General features: G+C 40.4%; 1 protein-coding gene across 1 annotated transcript in view; it reads left to right on the top strand.

Annotated features, from left to right (window-relative positions):
• Window positions 1–21800: 21800 nt before the first annotated feature.
• The window catches only part of LOC135480091 (uncharacterized), an 81989-nt gene continuing 77214 nt past the window's right edge, over window positions 21801–26575 (top strand). Inside the window, exon 1 of the mRNA XM_064759846.1 lies at window positions 21801–22587. Within this exon, the coding sequence (XP_064615916.1) occupies window positions 22465–22587 (123 nt within the window). The 5' untranslated portion in view covers window positions 21801–22464. The remainder of the gene's footprint in view (window positions 22588–26575) is intronic.

Here is a 26575-nt window from a genome sequence, read left to right as displayed (position 1 = left end):
AGCAAAGACTAGATAAACAAGATCATCTCCAGAAAAGCGCCACACGATTTATCTTCTCTGACTACGTGTAACTCCTTGTCGGAAACTATTTAGTCGAGAGGAAGTTATACGGTTCAGATTGTACAAGGCAAGGTGTATTTCTCAAAATAAAGTTGTAGAAATTACATCCTGAATGCCTGCGTAATCTAATTTATGCTAAAGACAGTATGCATAATCTGAGAGTTCTAAACACCGTCAACTTTCCTGGGAACCGAAAGAATAGGTATGGCTATAGTTCGCTTAGTTCCCGGGGTGCGATGTTATGGAACCATCTCCCCAGTAAGGCAAAAGCAATGACTGTGGATGAATTCAAACTTGTAGTAAAGAGTTGACCCTAAACACCATGTAACATTTCTCAACCGTGTGTTTCACGTATACCCTGGTTTCCTTGTATACTTTTGTTACTCCTTTCTACTTTTCTGTGTATTAGCATACAGAAAAGTCACTCGAATACATTTATACACCTTATTTTAACAAAGAATTGTTTCACTTTGGCTTATACAATCATTCATTTCATGCCCTGTGCTGGTACAAACATTTTTTGTTTGTTCAGACTGTTTGGATCTTTTTATAACATAGTCGGCATAAAGTAGCCTAACGCTCATGTTGTTTTGTTTCATAAAACACCGTCTGTAAATTTGAATTTATTTAAATTAGATGTTACTGGTCTAAAATCACTTAAAGTTATGTACTGTCATCATATACAAACACATTAAACTAATGGCCTCAGTGACCAGGTCTCATTTTGAATCATTTGATCGCCAAGGTACGGCTGGTATATTATAAATATACGATTAAACCCCAATACTCCATTTATTCAATCAGTGATTGGTATGATGCGTCAGAATACGAACAGCCTAGAGAGTAAAACCAGAGCAGCGACAGTAGTGTGATGACTTTCAAATGGTCACAGTTCACAGGGAAATTATGGCCCATTGTCAAGTTACCTCAGGGTTTTCTTGGATATTCCAAGCCTTTTCCTTGCATATTATTCTGTACATATCATTTCAAATAGAATGCTACTTTGTCTTTTCCGCACACGTACGTGTATATCCACATAACGTGAACTTCGTTTGGCCTAACCTATATGTACGTAAAGAACTACGTCTTCATAAGTGTGTACCAGCCCCCGACAGCACAGTTGGTAGAGCGTCCGCTTCGGGAGCTTTAGATCCAGGGTCAAATCTGGGTCGAACGCTCGGGCGGGAAGGCTTACTCACATTACATGCATTCTAAGGATTTCTTCGTCATCATATGAAAAATAGTTAAGTACGCTGCTACATCCCAAACAGTCACTCACTCACTCACTCACAAGTAAGTCATTCTGAGCAAGATTAATACGGCTAACGTGACTGTTTTTTCTTTCTTGACTCGATTTTTACGCTAGTCCTCGCAAGCACGTGCAGCTTCGTGCCTGATCCTCTCGTGCATGCGAGTTATCAACATCCGTAGACATACCCCGTTGTACCAAGAAAGCAGCGAACTGCTACCTGCAACAGGATGTAATATCAAACTAACGGGAGACTTCTAACGGCAGAAGTCGTACATAAATTTTTCGTAACTTTTCTCGTAAATATATAGCCACTTAAACAACTTAAATAACGAGAAATTAAATTTGCGTGTAAAAGTTAAAGTAAAATTTAAAGTAAAGGGCCCCGGAAGAAATGATTTTTTTTTTGGCTTGGCAATTTTTCTTGTTATTGATGTCACCCGACTGAAATATAACCTAGCCAATATCATGTAGGAAAAAAAAATAGGAGGTATTTGACTGTTGACGTCTTGGGAAAGTAGTTTCTGTAAGGACATGAACATCTAAATTAGAGTAGTTCACCATACAAAAATAAGTATTGTGTAACATGGGCAAGTGAATGATTTCTTGTCAGATCAGTGCATACCAGCATGGTACAAAACTCATATGCTGGCATAGTACAACGGTCTGAACATTGATTTCACTCATTCGCCTAGAACACACCTTGCGTCCTTCCAACATCATTGAAAACTGTTTACTGCACCTCTCCGCATTACTCCGTGTTAATGTCGTTCTTTATATACATCCTTAGTTTTTGGTAGTTTGTGTTAAACGTCGTTTTGGGAATTGGCCTTGCGACTATTGACCTGGAACCTCCAACTTGATTGACGGCTGGTATACGAATGTGCTCAAAAACTTGTCACTTACATGACCGCGGTTAAGTTTATGAGTGAAAAAATCCGGATTGTCCGGAATAAAGCACCTACCTTCACCAGCTACTCTACTTAAAGCCGTCGTCAAAACAGTGAGTGCTGGGTTCGAACACGCGACGTCATCGTTCATGGTATAGATGGATGTCGTTGCAGCGGACCACCTTTAGCCATCGGAGTCAGCGAGAACCCTATCTTTGTTTTAGCATGTTCTACAAAACGATAGCAAGGATATTTTTTAAAAAGCGTTTATTTTCTTTCATAAGCGGTTATCGCTTTTGGATTTTGCCAACCATATGCAAGATTGCGCGACTTTGTTTTTAGAAGTCATGGAGTATCCCAGTTTATTTACTTAGATTTTTACCGTTAAATAAAGACCAGTGTGTGCCACGCTCAATGTTATTTGAGCTCATAGCTTTAATCAGTGTTGAACGAGTGCAGTGACGTCACACCATTTTTTCGTTCTCTGCATGAGGCACGGCATATCTATACTCAGTGACGCCTGACGTGTCTACAAAACCACCATAGCCTTCACGCATTATACCACACTCTCGTTGCTTTAGGGGCTTTGGTCATAACAAATAGTCGACGAGGTTCGTGTGGGCACCGCTTTGCACATTCTGGTGGGCATATAGATGAACGTCACGTGCGGGAAAGTTCATCAGTAACTTCCCAAAAGTGTGCAGATATCCCCGGGCACTTCAGTTTACACCACCATAAAACTGAAAGCCATTGTTCACGTAAAATTGTTCATATTAAGTTTCATGTTAAGCAACAATCATATGAAGCCCACCCACCACCTTACAAATTTTCATTCAAAAATCTGCTTTTCGCAGCCTGATAAAGGGCTCATCCAGCAAGAAGCACAAACATCACCGATTGTTCACAGCTTGCCAAGATTTTTACTCTTCTTCAACTAACCTCACTCTATGCTCCATCCAATTAGAGAGACCCTCGAGAATGAAACTTCTCCGATATCTTAAAACTGTCATCTGTCTTCTTTTATTTAAAAATGAATTAAGGGACCACCTTGTGAAAGACAACTAAGGTCTAGCAACCAACTAAACGTGTGTGTGTGTGTGTGTGTATGTATATATATATATATATATATATATATATATATATATATATATATATATATATATATATATATATATATATATATATACAATCATGAATGCTTACTGATATCATTTTTATTATATGTTATTGTACGCATTTGTCGTCTGGCTTGATGAATCTATGCTTCGAAACAACCATAACGGCACCAGGACGTGGAAAATGAACACGACCCATTTGTTCAAAGAGATCGTGGCAACAAAATATTGTAAACCTTACAAGTGATTGTAAAAATACGTTAGTCGTACTTAATGTTGGTATGTATAAATGGATATGCACTAGTTAATAACTTTTTCTTACCTTGATTTCTTTTTTGAGTCTTCAAAAATCAAGCGCCTTAACTCCAAGTTTCTTGAGTTTTACAATGAGTATAATTACCTTTAAAGTAAATATGGACAGAGCGTCCAGAGTTTCTGGCGGCCTGCTTCATGATTGTGTCTAATCCGGGGCCAGGGGCTCTATGTAGAGAACAAATACAACTGAGGAGTGGTGGATGATTGGTTAGCTGACAGTCAGTGGTGTTATCCGTCGACATTTCGGAACGTCCGCTTCTAAATGGTAGAGAACCTGAAAGATTATGGAACGCTTTCAAGTCTCAGCTTCGTGGTTGGAAGTTTTTTGAAACTGGGAATATTTCCATGGAAAATTTTGGACGTTCAGATATCCAAAACTGTACATGCTCAACAACATCGGAAGGAAACGGGCATTCCCGATTCGAGCGTAGGTTGCACTGTAAATTGTTTGAAATGTTGCTCGAACTGTGTGCAAGTGCAAGTTGGATGCATTATGTTTGCGTAAGTAGACATACGCTAAATAAAGTTGCCTCTTAAATTGCCCAGATTACAGCATCCAATATGGATGGGAGATAGGAACGGGGCATATGAAATGTTTGGCAAGAGACCGTGGTCAAAATATTTACGTCGCTTGTGAGGTCACCGTTGCTCACCTAACTGTGTTCGTTATAAACTGGAAATCTAAAAATTGGTACTAAATGTTGATTTTAAAGCGATTATTTACGACGGGGTCGACCTGATTGTAATTTGTGATTGTAAGTTACCAGTATCGTAAGGTAACGATCTTAGGGATTTACAATCAACTTAAACTTACAACCCCTTTGCGCGCAGCCTCTGTAATTCCTTTAAAGGAAAAGAAAATTTAAATATCAATCAAACACCATTGAAAAGAGTATATATTTCCTTGCAGGTGCATGCCATAAAAAACTTCCAATATGTACCTCAAGTTAATAAATTATAAATAAAGTCAGCGCCAAAATCCGCTGTGGGCGACTTCATTTTGCCTAGCCCTTACGTCTTCTCTGTTAGCAGCAGAATTGCCGTCGGAAACCGAAGAAGTGCAGTTCGTACATTTCCGGTAGAACTCTTCTTAGCAGAAGGTAGCGAACAGTACAGTTCGTTTTCCGCATGACGATCGGGAAACCCGAATGTTGGACGTAGGTTCCGAGTTTACACGAAGAAGCCGGCAGTTTTATCGACTCTCACTGGCTGAGAGGCAACACACCCCCAGCATAAATTACAGGGTGCTAATGATGGAGAACGCGATGGACTCGGCGATTTATGCCAGCTTTGCCATTTTCAGGCTTTACGTGTATGGCGAAGAAAAATGGAAAAATTATGCAGAAGGCACCACCAGAATGTGCTATTTCAAGCCTAGGGTGCCATTGTTTAAAATTTTCTTCTTCTTTAAGACAATGATGTTGCTTTCTCCCTTTATGTCATGAATTTGGTCGAAGGAACGAGGCAAAGTCCTTCGGACAGTTTCGCGGTAGTGCCTACGAAACAAGATGGCGACTGTTCGTGATTCTGTGCTGCTGGCAGCGAGTGACTTGTTGCTGTTGTTTACCACAGTAACATGGAAGACACAGACACAGGACACAGGCTTATAAATCGTTTTAAACTGGGCCAAGATGTGCGGATTCAAAACAGGCCACTGAAAATTCATTTGCTATATGCTAGGTCATATGAATCGATGCAAAAATGTAAAAATACAATTTTACGCAAAAAATGGCGTAAATGTGGCGCGTTTGACACAAAGCCTTATCCTGCTTGCTAGGGGGCGTGTAATTTGCTGCTATTTAAGCAATTACATGAACAGAATATCACTTTAACTGAGGTATATTGTAAAGAGGCCTACTTCATCTGCTAGGTGTCATCATTAGCCAACATTCGCATTGTCGTCGCTGTTCGGGTCTTACTCTTTATGCTGTACGCGTATAATTATATTAAACTCCATATAGCATCCATGCTTGCGACCAAGCTTAATTAGACCAAGTATCCTGACACGTGTCCAGGTCTCTAGGCGTAAACGGAATATAACTCACGGCAACACGTTCGTGGAAGGGGAAAAAATGTCGACCTCTAACGTCCCTATACATGCTTGACTTACCGGCCTAAGGCAAATGAGTTATCGACAGTAAGGCGTCTAGTTTTTGAGCGGGATTTCTCGGAATCCTATTGTTTTGATCTGGTTAACATCTTTCAGAGGGTGTCCTATTTTGTGAAGTGAAGGCACTACACCATAAACATTCAGGGTCTGTCTTATGGTCAGCCACAGAACGATTGTTATCCACTAGCCCGTAATCATGACAAATTCCGACACTGTCTTCTTTACCCTTGTGAGTTGTACATTTTCTCCATTATGTCAGTGGATAATTTCCCTGTCGGCAAAGATAACTCCTTGGTAATACCAGCCAAGATTCCAACCAAATGAGCCTTAGAATGAGGATGAATCTTCAAACTCTGCTTCAGCGACACACTATGCACCTCTAAATTCTCCCTATCTGCGTTTTGTTGTAGAACAGCGGGTATTGGCTTGTCAGCTACTACCAGCACATGATAGTGTAGATCATCAATACGACTGTGAGGCAATCCTACCCTAGCAACATGGGATAGCTAATCTGCACAACAACAACATTTAAGACATTCTAGTCACCACCGATTTCACTGTCGACGTTTTTGACTGCACTGCAAGTATTAACGACGCATGGCATGTACTTATAAAAACATGCTTTAGGTTAAAATAATTAGGTTAAAAAATGCAGAGATGTCAACTGCAATTTGTTAGACGTCACTAGTCTATAATTCCTCAAAATGCTGTGTTGTTATCACATTTCATATACAATAACATTACGCCCTGACAATGTCAACATGGTGCGAACTATAGAACATATTTCAGTATGGTGTGCACGTATGACCGCTGCAAATTCGTCAAAGGTCTATGGTTTACATTAGGCAATCCGGTTTTCTGTACACCAAAATGCGGAGTTACAGAACAATCAGATAAGGAAATGGAACTCAGTCTGGTAATTTTGGCTGATTTTACAGACAGCTGAAAACTAGGCGACTCTCTAAAAGAAATACACCACAGAACTTTTTATACAAAGTTCCCTTTCGCTATTCTTTGAGGAGGAGGATAAAACCTTTGTTTTACCATGAATAAAATACTCTTCAATAGTCTTGTATCTGTACTGAGTCAGTAGAAGCCTGATTGCTAACATGTTTTGGTATATCAATTTCCTTTGCATCTTTTAAAGGTGCAAATGTTAAAATTTTCTCAGTGCTGAAATGATACAACATGTAAAATGTTTCTTGGTCTTAGGGTTGTTGCAGGTAATGCGCAAATTTCAATTTTGGGGCCTCCTCATGGTTAGCGAGTGCGGTGCAATGATCCTGGAGCCTGTCACCAGTGGGGGTCGATGTTAGCCCAACTCATGCTGGCTCCCTCTCCCGTCGTACGTTGGGAGGTCTATCAGCAACCTGCAGATGATCGTAAGTTTTCCCCGAGCTTTTTCAGGTTTCCTCCCACCATGCTGCTTGGAGCCGTTGGGAAAGTGAAATATTCTTGGGTACGGCGTAAAACACCAATCCAAAAAATAAATAATAAAAATCTAAAATCCCCTTTATTTATAATTCATGGAAAGTTTTAAACTTCTGATTCGTCAGCCTCTTTGTCCAGTAAGATGTCACATTCACACAGGAGACTCGGAATAGAGCATTTCGCATTGCATATACCTAAGGAATCGCGAACGCACGCGCCAATGGAGAGCAACGCTTGTTGATGATGAATACGTGTAATAGTCAATGACGTCTCGCTTTCATTTATGAAAGAGCTCTACATAATACTGATTCACCATCTAAGAACAAACTCTTGTGGAAAACTTATAGCCACATTTGAGAAATTTTAATTGCATATCCTTGCAACATGAGTCGAAATTTACTAACTATAGCAGACCACACGCAAACTTAACTTGCGCGAATGCAACCGTGTTCATTTACGAGAAGTATTCTGCAATGCGGACATCAGTTTTACCAGTGTTTTGTTTGAGTATACAGCCAGATATTTCGCACGGAAGATTTTTTTACAGTCCAAATACCTGGGTGCATATACGCAGCACGCTGATAAAACTGTGATATCCCCCTTTTTCATAATTCAGAGACTTCTGATTCGTCAGCTCTCTTCGATAAAATACCATGATTTTCTCTATAACAACGACATGACTCAACTTCAAACGTTACGCGTATGCAGTCCAGTATTAATAGTCCTTCTCTCATCGCCTGCTGCGTTTCAAGACCCCGTGTATGCCGAGCTTTATATACCGGTATGGTTATCGGTTATTGAAACCATACTACGAGTCGCGTCTTATGCCGAGCTTTATGGTATGACCGTCGGCTACTAGTTGAGTCGCGCCTTAGGCTTTTTAGCATATACCGCATATAGCGTCATTGGCTACTGGGAGCAACTCTGTACGATATGTTGAGCCTCGTTGAGTCGCGTCTAAAAGGACACATGAAAAGGTACTATAAAACGAAAAATATGGTTTTAATGAAAATGAAGAAAAATATGTTCCCACCCCCAAGAAAAAGAGAATAAATATTCTGATGCCTCTAGTTTATGCATTTTGATCGGAAATGGTAGCAAATGACTGGAAACCCGGGACCAGTTTAGCGCCCCTAATAAATACTAATTCCCAAATAAAGTTGCTTTTACAGCTATCAGCTATGATGTCACCGCAGCAGGCTACTTAATTTCCGGACTGACCACTGGGGTCTTAGGAAAACTGTAAACCAAAGGCATTGTCACGTCCCTAAAAGAAAGCGGAGAAGTTTTTTTGTACATTTATATATTAGGCCGCATCATGTACTCCACACTAAGACACACGACTTAGTACATTGATATGTTAGGCCACATCATATACTCCACACTAAGACACACGACTTAGTACATTGATATGTTAGGTCACATCATGTACTCCACACTAAGATATACAACTTTGTACATTTATATGTTAGGCCGCATCATGTACTCCACACTAAGACACACGACTTAGTACATTGATATGTTAGGCCACATCATATACTCCACACTAAGACACACGACTTAGTACATTGATATGTTAGGCCACATCATATACTCCACACTAAGATACACGACTTAGTACATTGATGTGTTAGGCCGCATCATATACTCCACACTAAGACACACGACTTAGTACATTGATATGTTAGGCCACATCATATACTCCACACTAAGACACACGACTTAGTACATTGATATGTTAGGTCACATCATATACTCCACACTAAGATATACAACTTTGTACATTTATATGTTAGGCCGCATCATGTACTCCACACTAAGACACACGACTTAGTACATTGATATGTTAGGTCACATCATATACTCCACACTAAGATATACAACTTTGTGCATTTATATGTTAGGCCGCATCATATACTCCACACTAAGATATACAACTTTGTACATTTATATGTTAGGCCACATCATATACTCCACACTAAGATATACAACTTTGTACATTTATATGTTAGGCCGCATCATGTACTCCACACTAAGACACACGACTTTGTACATTGATATGTTAGGTCACATCATATACTCCACACTAAGATATACAACTTTGTACATTTATATGTTAGGCCGCATCATGTACTCCACACTAAGATATACAACTTTGTACATTTATATGTTAGGCCACATCATGTACTCCACACTAAGATATACAACTTTGTACATTTATATGTTAGGCCGCATCATGTACTCCACACTAGGACACACGACTTAGTACATTGATATGTTAGGTCACATCATATACTCCACACTAAGATATACAACTTTGTACATTTATATGTTAGGCCACATCATGTACTCCACACTAAGATATACAACTTTGTACATTTATATGTTAGGCCGCATCATGTACTCCACACTAAGACACACGACTTAGTACATTGATATGTTAGGTCACATCATATACTCCACACTAAGATATACAACTTTGTACATTTATATGTTAGGCCACATCATATACTCCACACTAAGATATACAACTTTGTACATTTATATGTTAGGCCACATCATGTACTCCACACTAAGACACACGACTTAGTACATTGATATGTTAGGCCACATCATATACTCCACACTAAGATATACAACTTTGTACATTGATATGTTAGGTCACATCATGTACTCCACACTAAGACACACGACTTAGTACATTGACATGTTAGGCCACATCATATACTCCACACTAAGATATACAACTTTGTACATTTATATGTTAGGCCACATCATATACTCCACACTAAGATATACAACTTAGTACATTGATATGTTAGGCCACACCATATACTCCACGCTAAGATACACAACAGAAACCTTTCAAGTTTTCTTTAAGCCCTCTTTCATGTCAAGCTTTATAGGCGCACGATCATCGGCTACTCGGTGCAATTCCATACGGTTAAGCTGAGTTGAGTTGAGTCGCGTCCTAAAGTCTCGTGTAGCACAAGCTTTATAGTTGTACCGTAATCGGTTTAGTTGAACTAACATCGAGTCTTAAGCTGCCGCATATGGAAGCCGGATACGGCAATGCTATCTCTCCCGGTTTCCTCCCCATACCAATAACAGCGACATTTGAACGACACCGCGAGATTTAGTCAAGATTCAATCGAGATTAGGGCCCTAAAGCGACATTCTGACGAGATTGCAACCAAACCCCAACGATATTCAGTCAAGAATGCCGTGCAAATCTCGCTCCCTCGTCTGAATCTCGTGTTGTCGAATGAGTCTCCCATCCTGGTTCAATTCTCGCGTCCTCTTTAAATTCTCGACCATATCTCGATCAAATCTCGACCAAATGGCGCGATGTGCAGCGACTTAATCTCGTCAGAATGTCGCCTGGGGTCTTAATCTCGTCTGAATATTGCCGTCTCTGTAAAATCAGTAACATTGTGGTCAAACTCAATTAATCAAGAATGGCGACATTTGGTCGAGAACACGATATTTGGACGAGATTTGGTCGACACCACGACATTCCAGCGAGATTCGGACCACATTTAGTGGAGAACGGGACTTTTTAACAGAATCTTGCCCTGTCGTTCGAATGGCGTTCGAATCTCGACTAAATTTCGCGTTGTAGACTGAATGTCGTCTGAATCTCGCGTTGTCGCCTGAATCTCGCACTGTTGACCAAATCTCGCCTTCCGGTAAACTCTCTCTGATAGATTGTGGGAGGTAGTGGAGAACGCGACTTTTTAACAGAATCTCGCCCTGTGGTTCGAATGGCGTTCGAATCTCGACTAAATCTCGCGTTGTAGATTGAATGTCGTCTGAATCTCGCGTTGTCGCCTGAATCTCGCACTGCCGACCAAATCTCGCCTCCCGGTAAACTCTCTCTGATGCATTGTGGGAGGTACCTCAACGCTAGATTCAGACGACATTCAGTCTACAACGCGAGATTTAGTCGAGATTCGAACGCCATTCGAACGACACAGCGAAATTTAGTACTGAATTGCACGCAATTCGGACGACAGGGTGGGACGTTAAAATGTCGCGTTCTCGACTGAATGTCGTCTGAATCTTGTTGGAATGTCGCGGTGTAGACCATTTTACAGAGACCGCAACATTCAGACGAGACTGTCTCTGTATATCGCGCCATTTGATCGAGATTTGGTCAAGAATTGAAAGAGGACGCGAGAATTGAACCAGGATGCGAGACTCAGTCGACAACACGAGATTCAGACGAGGGAGCGAGATTGCAGGACATTCTTGACTGAATATCGTTAAAGTTTCGTTGCAATCTCGTCAGAATGTCGCTTTAGGGCCCTAATCTCGATTGAATCTTGACTAAATCTCGCGGTGTCGTTCAAATGTCGCTGTTACTGGTTAGGGGCAAAACCGGGAGAGACAGTATGGCCGCATAAGGCTTCCATAGCCGTGAGAGTCATAATCGTGATATAACGGAAATAATTCTGTAAGGAACACTAAGCCTTTGGCAAACAAAAAAGAAGGACACTTGTGTTTACCTGTCGCTTACCGTGTCTTTAAGGTTATGTAAAGGATATCAAATCTTCTTCTGTTTGCAAGGGTTTGTCCATATAATTTTTGAGCACACCATGCATGCGTATTCTTCTTTTTGACAACTTATTTGCTTACATTTCTACAGATTGACATGGTTCAGTCTTACAAAAAAATTCTTTGTATTCGTGGAAAATGTTACATCAATAGTTTCATACGGTGCAAATATCTGGATATTTGCCCACTTCCATACCTTGCAAGTCCGAAATTTTTTTCGCGAACAGTGTAAATGTCTAACAATTGTTATGCCACTAGGAGCTATAGACAGCATAAACAATATTCGTCTATTTTTTTTAAATGATGTTTTACGCCGTACTCTAGAATATTTCACTTATACAACGGCGGCGAGAGGGAACCCACGACCTTCAGCAGGTTGCTGGAAGACCTTACCACGTGATACCAGAGAGGCAGCCAGCATGAGTTGGATTTGATCTCACAACGATGGTATAGTGTAGAGGCTCCTGGATTATCGGACTGCGCTAACGCGTTTACTATTAGACTACAGTCGCAAAGGGACTGCGTTACCATCAGACACACGCAGGCTCTGAGTGCCAAACTCCTACAATGAAACCAGGATATATTCAATGCCAAATATGTTTTTATATCGAGACGTTTAGCGAACACTATCTCCTTATGTTACATGTTTGTATTTCACATTATCGACGAGTCCACAATGTTTTCTATGTGTTAATTATTTTGTTAACATGTTCCAAAATAAACAAATAAATAAATAAATAAGTGGCCCCTGATTTGTTTCAATTACCTATGCATCTGGCGACCATCAAGAATGTATGATTATTCTATCTGACACATCATATGGCTTACCGCGATTTAATTCGGCAGTACTGCAGCTTATTCGATTTTAACTTAACAAAAATAAGCAGGGAAACTGGGTGTCTGCCAAGGTAGGCGAGTCGGTGAGTGAAACATTCCTGACTATGGTGTAAACAACAATCAAGTATGTAAATCAACAACTTTTTATATAAATTAACAAATAAAGCAAACGATTTAGCGATTACGGAAATAAAAATAACAACCCATAGTTTACCGCAATGTACTTCGGTAACATTAAAGCCATGTCGTATATTTTGAATACAACATGCTACATTAATTCATAGTAAACTGAAAAAATAAACAGGGAATGCCGGTGAATGCGAACGCAATTAAGTGGGGGCGATATGGCTATAAGGAGACAGCAGATCTGAGGCCTCGAGCTAACTTCTTAACACATTTCCTTCTTCCTTATTTTTTTTTTAAACCCGGCGTATGTAGGTGAAAATAGCGGAGTTACACATGCCTCGTCGGACTCTCAATGTGTTTCCTGTTTTATCATCACTAATGTCAACCCTTACAGACATTATTCTTTAAAAGACGTTGTTGCAACAATGATAAAAAAAATTAATTAAAGGATAAAAAACTGAGATCTTTCACCAGGGTTCTGCCGGAGTTCCTCCTACTACATTATACTGCTCCCCGCCGTCGTATAAATGAAATATTCTTCAGTACGGCATAAAACACCAACGAAATAAATACTTCAATAAAGGTTAAGTCAGCACATTTCTGGTATCGGAAAAAGGAAAGTGTCCAACTCTAACCACACCTGTTGCTTCTACCCATAAATCTCAACAAAAAACTACATTGACATGACAAATGTGGATACTCTGGTATTCTGGCATTCCAAGCTCTACGGCACTGCGGATAACCCTGCATGCTGGCGCTCAGCGCACTCCTGCACTGCGCATACCCCGGCTCTCCATGCACTCCGTGCACTCCTTCACTTCCGCACTGCGCATACCTCGGCACTCCGGGCACTCCGTCACTTCGGATATTCCGGCATTCTCTTGGCACTCTGACACTGTGCATACCTTGGTATTCTGGCACTCCAAGCTCTACGGCACTGCGGAAAACCCGACATTCTGGCCATCCCAGCACTCCGCCACTGCAGATAACCTGGCATTCTGGCACTCCACGCACTCCGGCATTGTGGAAAACCTGACATTCTGGCACTCCAAACACTCTGAGACTGCGGGTATCCCAGAATTCTGGCACCCCAAGCACTCCGCCACAGTGGATAACCGGGCTAACTGAGACACATTTTTGAGAGGGCCGTTAAAAATAAACCCGATAATAAGCACAGACATTCTATAGGAATATAATACGTACATAATAAAACTTTGGACATCGATCACTTCAACTGGAGCGTGAAGTGACCTTTTTTTATGTCCTTTCAATACGTATGCCCAGCATAAGGGTACCGTTATATGCTCGATCTCACGAGCATCAAATTACTACCTGTTACCGGTTCAGTCACACACAACACAATGCGTATAAATTAGGCGTGAACACTCCAAGAACTATGTAGTTATGTGCATGACAAAGGTCTGTAACAGAATACCCTTCCACAAAGCTACAGGAGACTAAGTTGATTGTAACTACCATGACTACACATGTAAAAGACGTGTAAGTTGTCATGATAGTTACAGTGAACTGCGTGAAGCATAGAACCAGTCCCAGTTCTTAATTCAAAAAAAAGACAAAACAATGTTATCCCTATACTTTTAACCAGTCAACGGTTTGGGTTAAAATAAAACCCTAACTGAGCTAGGCAAATTGACAAGATGCCGTATTTCGCCGAGTACATGTGACCGATTGCCAATTATCACCGCTCTCTGTACTATGCACCTTTCTTTGTAATGTGCGTGTATGCAACGAGCGCAGATTATATGAAAATATGTGGGCCACTGAAAGACAACTATAAATATCAACCTATTTTGCAGCAAGAATTACATTTAAACACAGGTATTGCCATCTTCAAATTTTTTTCTATAAAATTTCAAATTTTAATTTCTACGGTAGTGAATGGAGTTTATCTTTGCAGTTTATTATCTATTCATACCTTTGTCGTTTTGAGGGCAGCTTGGTGTCGTATTAGACTAATCATGCATTGTAAGAGAACTCTTCATGGCTAAGTTAGTTTAGGCTCAAGTCGCCATTACGCAGGGAAGAAGTACCTCGTTATCAATCCAACTTCCAGTTTCAAAATCTCTACAAAAGCCTTATATTATTTGTTCAAATGGCTTTTTTTCAAACTGGTACTACAACAGTACCAGTTTTCTAATGCAATTTGCTGCGCTTGATAACACAGAAATTAAACACCAATTGTTCAAATCTAACCAGTTACTGTTGAAGGACATGGACTGTGTTAATGTAAACTATACACTGAGAGAACTGTTTGGGTCAGCTGACTAAAAAATCTGAGTTATACAAATTAGTTAAACTAATTCAACTCAGAGAACTGAGTCATGTGACGAGATCAGCCGAGTCATGAAACCCATCTGGTTATATTGTTAACTCACTTGATTAGTCGGAAATTTAGCAGGAGTCTTTAATAACTCAACTGATCTGGTTATATGGCTCAGTTTTTAGAGTTGAGTTAGATCACTTGTATAATTCATAACTAATTTTTAGTCAGTAGAAGGCAATTTTTTCTCTCACTGTGGTCTGCATATGGCAGTCCAGGTCCTTGAAAAGTATTTGATTTTATCTGAGCGATTGGTGTTTAACATCGCAAGTTAAACCAAAACATATAACTTATAGGACTTTCAGGATCAGTGGTGAAGGATACTAGAGTACCCGGAGTAAGCTACTGATCTTTGGTGAGAAGCTGATAACTTTCCCAGGGCTAGATGCACAGGTTTTCACCAGAAAAATTCACCAATGAAATAAATAAATAGGTAGGTTCGGACTGTCATAAGCAAATGATGTCCAAAGAACCTAATGTAAGACTTCATGAAAGGCGACACGAACAGCTGCACATCCGGCTGCCGTCCGCTATTTTCCACGAAGGTCAGAAGAATATTGGAACAACAGACATTTCCTCTGTCATTGTCAGACGAGCATTTTAGTCGCTTGTGTCCAAATAAGGAAAGGATACATGTATAGGCACAAATGACACTCATTATTCCTCCGTCAGTTTTATTCATTTACATATTTATTTATTTAGTTAGTTATATGTTTTCTAATGAGATGATCAATAAGTTTTATTTATATGATAACTGCCCTCTTAAGTAGAAAGTCTGAGCTGTGTTGTTGTAGAATCGTGAATTCGGGGCGAGTTTTCACGAAGCATCGTGATCTCAGTAATTTCCTTTTGTCCACAATCCAACATGAGATGTTACTGCAAAAAATCACGGATCTCAGGATGTTAGATATCTGCAAATTTGCACTCAAACACATCTCGGTTTTTACTGAACATAGCCCAACATTGAAAGGTTGCAAACAATCTTCATATGAAAGGAGAAATTTAAACAATGAACAATACGATAATTGACTTACATTGACCTCATTATATGCTAAAATTACGTGTTTAAACAACGATATGACCTTTTTCATATCCATGTTCAACTTACCATGAAGAGCACTCCTTGTGTTTCCATCTAAGGCACTCATTCACTTTTTTATAACACTACAACTAAATGTTTCGTTTCTGAACATATTTTTCTCCAATTTAGAAACGCGTGCTGGTGTTTATTCATATAACTACATTTAGCAAGAGATATTTTTTGAAACGTCAACACGTGAAATGTTTACGCGGTAATAAACTACCGGGCAAAAGAAACGTATAAGTTTTTAAATGCAGTTTTTTCTATGAAAAAATAAGTTGAATAAGTTTGAACTTTGTGCGAATACGTTTGCACATAAGCACCCTGTGTACACGTCACTTTTTAACGAGATTCATTGAAATTGGTGTAAGACATCATAAAAAATCGGAGTTTCGGGCCCTGTTGAAAATAATGACCGCCGTATAAATACCGATGTAGTACATGGTAAGGGTGCAATACCATAAAAAACATCTAAGAGATGCTGAGACTCACACAAGCAGGACGTGATAGAGCCACTGGTATGGCCGACATGTGTGGGCCAGCCAACACCACATTGCCAGAACATTCAATTGCAGTCAAGCCACCATCAGCAGACTGTTGGGTCATTACCGCCTAACAGGCAGGACACAAGATCGTCCAAGATCGGGCAGGCCAAGTGTTACAACGCCTAGCGAAGACCGGTACATCCGCACAATCCACCTGCGTAACCGGTTTGTGACGGCGGAAACGGCACTGGGACACCCCATCAGCAGACGCACAGTCTTACGACGACTCCGCGTGAGTGGTATAAGAGCCTATCACCCCTTCCGTGGAATGGCATTGACTCCTCCACACCGTCAAAACAGGCTGCGTTGGGCAAGAGTTGTACGTCGATGGCAGCGACGAGACTGGGAAAGGGTGCTGTTCACTGATGAAAGCCGATATAACCTCTTCAGAAATGATGGTCGAATTCGTGTGTATCGACGCAGGGGAGAGCGATTGGCACAAAACTGCATTCAGAATGTCCACACTTTTGGTGCTGGTGGGGTGCTTGTACGGGGCGGAATTTGTGGACAGGTGAGAACGAGATTGGTCATCATCCAGGGAAATCTGACAGGCCAAAGATACCGAGATGAAATATTGGAACCTGTTGTGGTGCCATTCGTGCATCAACAGCAAAGGGGTATCCTTTTGCAGCAGGACAATGCACGACCTCATACCGCCAGAGTTGTACTAAATTATCTGGACACCGTTGATGTCAACGTACTGCCTTGGCCAGCACGATCGCCAGACATGAATCCCTTAGAGCATCTGTGGGAACATCTTGATCGACGTCTGAGACCACGCGTCCCTCACCCACAAAACAGGCAACAGCTCGAACAGCCTTTATTTGAGGAGAGGGACAGAATTCCTGATGACGTCATCCGGCGGCTGACAACTTCCATGAGGAGACGTATTTTGGCTTTAATTGATTCAATGGGTGCTCACACGCTACTAACGATCTGTCTTATGGCACACCTTTTTTAAGGGAGTCCCTTTACTTGCATTTGTGTAATTTTTCAGATTTACCCCATGCCTTCTTTACTCGGCCTGAAAGCAAGTATAATATCCATATGGCTTTGAATTTTTGAACAGAACTTGGAAAATGGTTTATTGCAATATAATGCTTATCATGTTGATACTGTCTGTCTTTCTTTTCTCTTTCTTGTAGTGCTGAACAAGGTTATACGTTTCTTTTGCCCGGTAGTTTATATTGTGGTGGATAAGTAAACACAAATAGTCCAGTAAACATGACTTTGTGTTTATATTAAGTGCAAAATGCCGATAAACACGTTAGCCTTGTTTACTACAAGAAACATGTGACTATTCAGTAAACATAGTAAACAAAAATCATTAATTTTGTAAACATATGACATTTAGTATGTAAAAAATCTCACGTGTTTCCAACAGTAGGCCTAAATGTTTATGGGCTTTTTACACGTAATGTAAAAGCAATCATGTTCACTGGTTTATTTGTGTTCATTGGAAACATCAACCACATTACCATGTAAACATCTCACGTCGTACCATGTTTTTCTTTAATTACTACAATTAGTAACTATAATTATTACGACTAATCATCAGGACGCGTTTTTAAACTATAATAGGGATGTTTTGGAAAACGAAACACTAGTTTTAGTTTGTATCACTGGTCTTCCCACTGAATGGAAAAAATAAACTGTCAATGATTGAAACCTCTCAATTTATTTAATCGTCATTGTCAGAAATTTCAAAACTTATATGGTTAGGTTGCTCTAAAACAATGCAAGAGGCACGTTTTGTGTCTTAAGTTGGCTTATTAAGCGAAAAATTAAAAAAAAATCTACATGTCCTAGTGTATGTCAATATCATACAAGATAATATTTATTTATTTATTTATTTGATTGGTGTTTAACGTCGTCCACAAAAATATTTCGCTTGTGCAGCGACGGTCAGCATTTTGTTGTGAGGAGACCGGACAGACCCCGGGGGAAAAGAATTTAGTGTTAATTAACAATATGAAGTCACAACGATCACAGTGGTGAGGGGGTCATTGCGCCAGGCGGACACGATGACCACCTCGGCCACGGACTTATTCAGTGTACAATAACAATGCATTCTATATTCTATAGGCCTATATATTTCCAGTGGTAAGAGTGTAATTTGATGGCCTGGTTGTTGTGGAAAATAAAGAAAAGAAAGACAGTCATCACAAATTTGTATATTTTCTGACAAATGCCACGTACATATAACCTTTAAGAATACCCTTATACACGTCATTAACACTAGCCCTCATGGAGTTGCTCAGGTAAGCAAACTACATTTTGCTCACAGTGACAAAAATGAGGACGTGATAGAAGACCGGAGCCATGTAACTTCCGCATCACCTCACACATAGTTTATGTTTAATTTACTTACTAATGAATGAAACATGAATACTTCAAAACAGGAATGTCCTCAGGGCAGATACGAAGGTAGCTCTGTCACGAGATTCATACATTTTTTTGAAAAAAAGAATGATTCTTAGAAGTAATAATTCAAAAAATTATATATATATATATATATATATATATATATATATACATACATTTATTTCACATATATTCGTAAGTAAATCGCCTAATGACATTTGCTTCATTTTTTTTCTATTGAAGGGTTTTAAATGTATTTATGTGTGGGCTGCAAAACCCAGTACAACTGCTTCACGTAGCTTGTGATATCATGAAACGCGTATGCAGAGTTATCAACTGTAGCAAGCTAGGCTTATCTCTCTCCTTCCAACAGATACGTGCAACCAACTGTTGGCGTTGAACTGATTGGTTGATTGATTGATTGATTGATTAATGTTTAACGCCAGACTCGAAAACTTTTCCATTCAATCGGCACAATTTGATAGGTGTTTTACGCCATACTCAAGAATACTTCACCTAATAGCGGCCAGCATATAGGTGGAAGGAAAACCCAAAACCATCCGCAGGTTACTGAAAAGCCTTCCCACGTACGACCGGGGAAGAAGCCAGAGTGAGCTCATTAAATTATAATTACTTTACTTATATATGGTATTGTTTTATAGTATTATTGATATAATCTTTTATCGACATTTATAAAAATAACCAACAGGAATATGACATTTTGAGTGATTCTAATATTGTTTTACAGAAAGTCTGCATGAGCTTACAGTTCAAAAACAAGGGAAACACCAAAAGCCTTTTACATGTATGTTAACTTTATGTATGTATTTATTTTTTTCTGTGTTTGGTAATACATTTAAGTAGGCATTACACTAGTAAAGTTTAAAACACTTTTTTCGAAAAGATGTGAATAAAAGTAGAAAAATTCTGCATATATCTACCATTCTAAGATAAGGGCAAGGAGTTTCCAGTTCGAACTCTTTTATCGTTGAAGGTGAAAAAGTCCTACTCGACCATGTGAAAAGGTTTTCGAGCACATTTACTATAACATAGGCGTCTTTAAAAGTTTCACCAAAACACTGATTTGATTTGGCGAAAGATGGCGAAAATTGATTTAAAAGGCCTGTGTTTATCAAGTATCTTAAGAGTTAAGTCATAAATTCTAAGTAGTTGAAGAGCTAAACTCAGAGCAGGAAAGAGCTCAAGTTGGGATTATTGCATTGTTCGACAATAACCAATCCGAGTACAAATTTTAAACTCTCTATAACCAAAAATTGATTTGAATTTGTTTGAATTTTTGTCCCAATTCTTTAGACGTTTGACAAATATTTATTTACTTATTTATTTGATTGGTGTTTTACCCCGTACTCGAGAATATTTCACTTATACGACGGCGGCCAGCATTATCGTGGGAGGAAACCGGCAGGAGACCGGACCAGACCCATTTGACAAATGTGGACCCCTGAATGTTTGTGAATTTAAGAAATCCCTAAAGGAAAGAAGTATGAGTTATGCCCGTGTCACAAGGTGGGACAGGTGATCAATATTTCATTCTCTACAAAGGTTGCCTGAGATTTTTCAATGTTATGATATAGTACTACCACTGTTTCTATCTTTACAGTAACAACAAAAGAATTCGAACTCTAAAAACCCCTACTTTTACTCATTTCACATTTTAGTTATTTTGTCGTTTGTTTATATATGGAGGGGTATCAGTACTCTAATACACTTCACAAGAATATCTTAGAACGGTGAAAATAAAAGTAGAAATATTTGCTTTCACATCCCTGGTAGGCCTATCCATTAAACTCAATGCACTACAGAATTTAAACGTCTCAATGCGTCGTGATTCTGAAAACACTAAAACCTAAAAGAGAAGAAGGAAAAAAGCAAGTAACGGTAGTTTTGAAGACCCTTGGATCTTTTCTTTCTTTTTCAGTTCAAACAACAGAGCAAAGCACTGAATAACAGACATTCAAGCTGGATATGTAGACATACAATGGCCTTGGGTTAAGTTGATAGAACTCAGCATGTCCGCCACTTTAGTTGTGCAAGCCCTGTCAGTCAAACAAGTTACCACGCCTTTTACAGAAAGCATGGAAATCCCATACATACAGCCTGCATAAATATGGTGTCATGGGAACATGTCTAAGCCTCAGAGAACCCGGAAATGACAAAGTGAACACAGCGAGCTTCGAGTCATCCCGGTTTAGAAGTAGGGGTGTATAAAACACTGGTATGCGGCGTCTGACCCCGGTTTTCGCTGTAGACCGATGCAGGATATCGCAGTACTACGGTTAGTCGAGCGAGACTTACGGGTGACTGTCAGTTGCGTTACGAGGCTGTACGTAAAAGTCTCTCAGAACATGAGGGCAGACATAACCGTTGTCACATGCCCAGGAGTTTGTAAGTCATATTTGCTATCGTTCCCACCGTTGTCTGAGACATTGCACCATAGGTGTCATTAGCTGCAGACGACAGGCGACTGTCACACGCTTAGGAGTCCAAGTACGGGGAATTCCAACTCAGCTGTCATATGCTCCGCACAGTCTACTGAGTCTGTGGCAACACTGTCACGCACATCGGAGTCTCAGTACCACGACGCATTCATTATTTGTCACATCCAACGGACTGAAGACTCACTGTCATGCAGGCTGTCACGCACGCTGTCACGCATTCTGTATCTGTACATCATTCAACGGAATATATCTACTGATACTTTACGCCACCGAGAATTCAGCCTTTACATTAGTGGAGATTCAGCCTTTACGTCAGTGGGGAAAAGTCTTAGCGTCAGTGGTTTAGCCTTTACATTAGGAAGGAATCAGCTTTACGTCAGTGGAGATTCAATCTTCACGTCAGTGGGGATAAAGGCTTTACGTCAGTGGGGATAAAGCCTTTACGTCAGTGGGGATTCAACCTTTACGTCAGGGAGGAATCAGCTTTTACGTTAGTGGAGATTTAGCCTTCACGTCAGTGGGGATAAAACGTTTACGTCAGTGAGGATTCAGATTTTACGTCAGCCAAAATTAAGCCTTTGCGTCATTGGAGAGTCAGCCTTTACGTCAGTGAGGAATCAGCTTTTACATCAGTTGAGATTCAACCTTCACATCAGCGAAATTCAGCCTTTTCGTCATTGGAAATTCAGCCTTTACACCAGCCAGAATTCCGCCTTTCCGTCATCCAGGAGTCAGCCTCTAAAGCAACCAGGATCAGACATTACCATTAATTCATTATTACACCCAATTTTTTTCTACGACAAACATGTCCGTGGTTCGTATAATTCCATATACGCCATGAAATGGTACGCTCAACTATTACACGAAAAATTTACTACCAGAATCGACTTGTAGGCCTACGTCGCATTATTGCTTTTCGAAACACACCCCTAGTTGTATTAAGCGGGTGCCTCCAAAAATTCTTTGTACTAACTAACAGACAAAATGCTGAAGACGGACCTGTCCATTGACTGCTTGGACGCGTTGAGTCCCGACATATTGTTCTCCCCTACAGACATGTCGGTAATACCACAAGGACTGTGGGATACCTATCTGAACCCAGACACGGTAAGTCTGTCATGTTTGCATTATTGTATATTATCGTTAGTGTAGCAATGCACGTTTTGTCTTGGCATATACATGGACGTGAATACCGAAAGTAGGTTTCCCACAAACTGATCTTGCTGCAATGCTGTCGTGCTAGTGTTCCAGATATGCATTTTTTCACCCCATTGTGCATTTATACTACAGTATTGTGTCATTAGTATTTTATATTGCGCAAAAGAAAGGGGGAGGGGTGGCGTAGAGGGAGGGGTTAGGAAACGCCTGGCAATACTCCAAGAAACAGGATTTAGATGGTATCTCATTCTCGTGCAGACAGTATCCCGTGTCTGTATGTGTCGTTATTTTCTTCTGCGTGGAGATATACATATATAAAAAAAGAGGTTTTGACCTTATCTGTTTTTGTCTGTAATGTAGCGGGACCTATTATATAAGTGGGAATATACCTGCATTACACATGAGGTCAGCACCGTGGATCTGTTTGTCGGTACTGTACCAGGACCCCTGATATCCCTTGGGATGTACTTTCATGACACATGAGGTCAGCGCCGTGCTTGTGTTTGTCGGTACTGTACCAGGACCCCTGACATCACCTTTGATGTACTTTCATCACACATGAGGTCAGCGACGTGCTTGTATTTGTCGGTACTGTACCAGGACCCCTGACATCACCTTTGATGTACTTTCATCACACATGAGGTCAGCACCGTGCTTGTGTTTGTCGGTACGGTACCAGGACCCCTGATATCCCTTGGGGTGTACTTTCATCACACAGAAGGCCAGCACAGTGTCTGTATTTCTTGGTATTCAAGGGATACGTGTATATCCACATCACACTAGAAACCTGTGCGGTGTTTGTATTTGTCGGTGCTGTAGCAATACCTGTTTTATCCCTAGGGATATACATGCGCATGCTTTACACAAGAGACAAGGAATAAGCACAAGACCTGTGAATCTGAGAGAACTCGATAAATACAGGTCAACATTCAAGTTTGCAACATACTACGCGTATTTTCTTGTCCATGCCAAGTGGACACTCTTTTAAAACTTGCCAATCAGCTCGCAGAGTTTCCGGTATTACTAACACTATATTCCCTCCACGAGAGTCAATTATCTATGAAAATTATCTATTTTATAATAAGTTTATAAAATTTAATTATATGCAAAATATGTTAATATTTGGTATATGTCACATTCCCAATGTACACAAAATCAGTGATTCACCCTCTTTGCTAATAAGGTCCAATCGTCTCACGTCCATCCAGCCCAGTAGTTAATTGTATACCTATACCCATACATCGGCTGTGAAACCTAAATAGCACCTCTCTCTCTCGTGCCCCCCCCCCCTCTCCTCCCCGTCTCCCTGCTAAATTTTATTTTATCACCCCGTTCTTTGTCATCATTCCATGAATGGGTAGAACCTTCTACCTATAACGCTGTTTGGACCTAGCTGTTTGCCTGTGTGAATTGTATCGTTCACGTTCGACAAGCATATATGTGTGTATGCCTCTTTTTCTGGATGTCATTCTATGCTGCAAATAGTTGTAAAATTACAGGTACATTAAACCCGGGATTTAAGTGGTGCAGCCATCCGTGCCCCGTGGGATATCCCCTCTGTCTGGCGACACACACCGGGGCTCTGTGTCAGTGTTCTGAGAACTCAGGTATGTCATCAGACAGTGTAGGTATATGGCCAATAACACCAGGGTTCTGGGTCAGTGTGCTGAGATGTTGACCATATACCTCCCACTGTCTAACGACACACACCAGGGCTCTGGGTCAGTGTGCTGAGATATTGACCATATACCTCCCACTGTCTGACGACACATACCGGGGCTCATTTTCAGTGTCAACTTATGGCCTCACTGCTCAACTGCCATTGAGTTTTAACACATTTTTAAGGCAGATCATTATGGGTGAAAACGAAGACCACGGAATAAACCATCGCCTTTTGAAGGGTATTTCTCAGATGGGTTAACCTAAATCCGTGAACAAAGTTGTGACACCTGGATTCAAACATGCCAGAGTAACGAAAACGACGAGAACTGATTACATTTCATATAAGAGCCGCACATAAATCAACGGAATAATGGCCATGAATGCATGTGTACGTGGATCTCCAGTTGACGCAAATTGTCAGCACTAATCGCGTGATACCATTTACTCTTCAGCCAAAAAAAGCGTTGTAATTACCTTAAATACAATAGGTGTGTGGGATTTCTTCGCACACATAAGCAGGTCTTTGCTTACGATCACAGCTATAGGCGTATAGATAAAGTGACGATACAGAAAAAAAAGGCTAAAAGAATATACCCCTTGGAACAACTTGTTTTACGCTCTCTGTTTTCCCATTAAATGACGAAAAATATGTCAAGACTGCTAAGTCTGTATTGCTCAAAATGTAATTTTAATAGAAAGTTCGCTGTGACCTCAAGTCCAGCTCATGCTGGCTTCCTCTCCGGCTGTACGTGGGAAGGTCTCCCAGAAACCTGCGGATGGTCGTGGGTTTCCCCGAGCTCTGCTCGGTTTCTTCTTACCATAATGCTGGCTGCTGTCCTATAAGTGAAATATTCTTGAGTACTGCGTAAAACACAAATGAAATAAATAATTCAATCAATAAACAGTTGCAGTGACAGAATAATCTGCTGCAAAAACAGACTACATTCTAACATCGCTCAGACAGCAAACTTTCGGATAACTTTAAAGGAACATTTTCTTTATTATGGACAGGGGAAGTAGATAGCAGTGTTATATTTAGCTACAGTTGAAGATGCATACAAGCAGTATGTTACCTTGACCTATGTGTCAGGGTTTAATTGCCATTGCAGAGTAGTCATACTACATAACTAGGGTTAAACAGTCAAGTCATCAGCACGCCTGCATGCCACCCATCAGTTCCGATTTTGACAGTCAAATCAGGTGCTTTTGAGTTGACAGCCACATTAAGGCTTCGATGTCACTTCGTTCTTGCTCAAGCATACAATACCCATGCTTGGAATGTCATACATGTGGTCGTCTCGCGAGATCATGTTTTTCATTAAAAAAAAAAAACGAATTGTCTCACGTGATGAGTTATCGTAATATGACATGCTAACTCAGTTCATACATGTACCACAGTACACAGCTCTATTCGAGAAAACGCCTCACGTGAGCAACTATTAGTGTAATAGTCTCTGCTATTAATGAATACCTCTGGTCGAGGCTATCTACAATAGGCTGGCTAGGATCGTTGCCATAAATGCGCATGCTCCCAGCGTTTATTACAACAGAGATACATGTAAGTCTATACAGGGCGTAAATTGCCGTGATTATTATAGATACGGTTACTTGCGTACTATGGGAACTGTGTACGAGCTTCTCAGGCTCCTACTTTACTCATCACATAACTCCCGCAAAAAAAGAGCATAATCTATGTAAATTTGGTGGACAGTTCAGTCATACGATGTTTCAGGGCGATTTGTGCGCATATACCTTTTCTACCTTCAGTTTTGGAGAGCGCTCGATGCGAGGCTAGCATTAAACATGGGTATAGTTGTAAGTGTCAGTCTGTGCAGTTTTTGAAAACAGTGCGATAACTTGACACCAATTGTTTTTTAACTTGTCACTTATATTCAGTTGGCGGTAAAATCGCTCATAGTCACTGTCAACAGTACATTTCTCAAATGACAAGGAACATCACAAGTACCACGCATCGATACAACAATGTCATTGCCAAGAATATGCAATTAAAATACTATTTCTAATTCACAGTGGAAAACGACATAATGCTTATTTTCGAGACTAACACGCCATTCCTTCGAGTGACGTCATAATTATTCAAAACAGCATGATGACTTGCAGTCAGGCTATGATGCCACTATGGCCTATCTTGTTACGACGAGACAGAGTGACTCTATGACGCTAACGTGGCTCATCCTGCTACGGTGAAACAGAGTCACGCTATGACACCACTGGGACCCATCTTGCTACGACGAGACGGTCACGTTATGATACC

Source organism: Liolophura sinensis, chromosome 13 (assembly GCF_032854445.1).
Source record: "Liolophura sinensis isolate JHLJ2023 chromosome 13, CUHK_Ljap_v2, whole genome shotgun sequence".
Classification (NCBI taxonomy): domain Eukaryota; kingdom Metazoa; phylum Mollusca; class Polyplacophora; order Chitonida; family Chitonidae; genus Liolophura; species Liolophura sinensis.
This window is presented reverse-complemented; position numbering and strand designations above follow the sequence as displayed.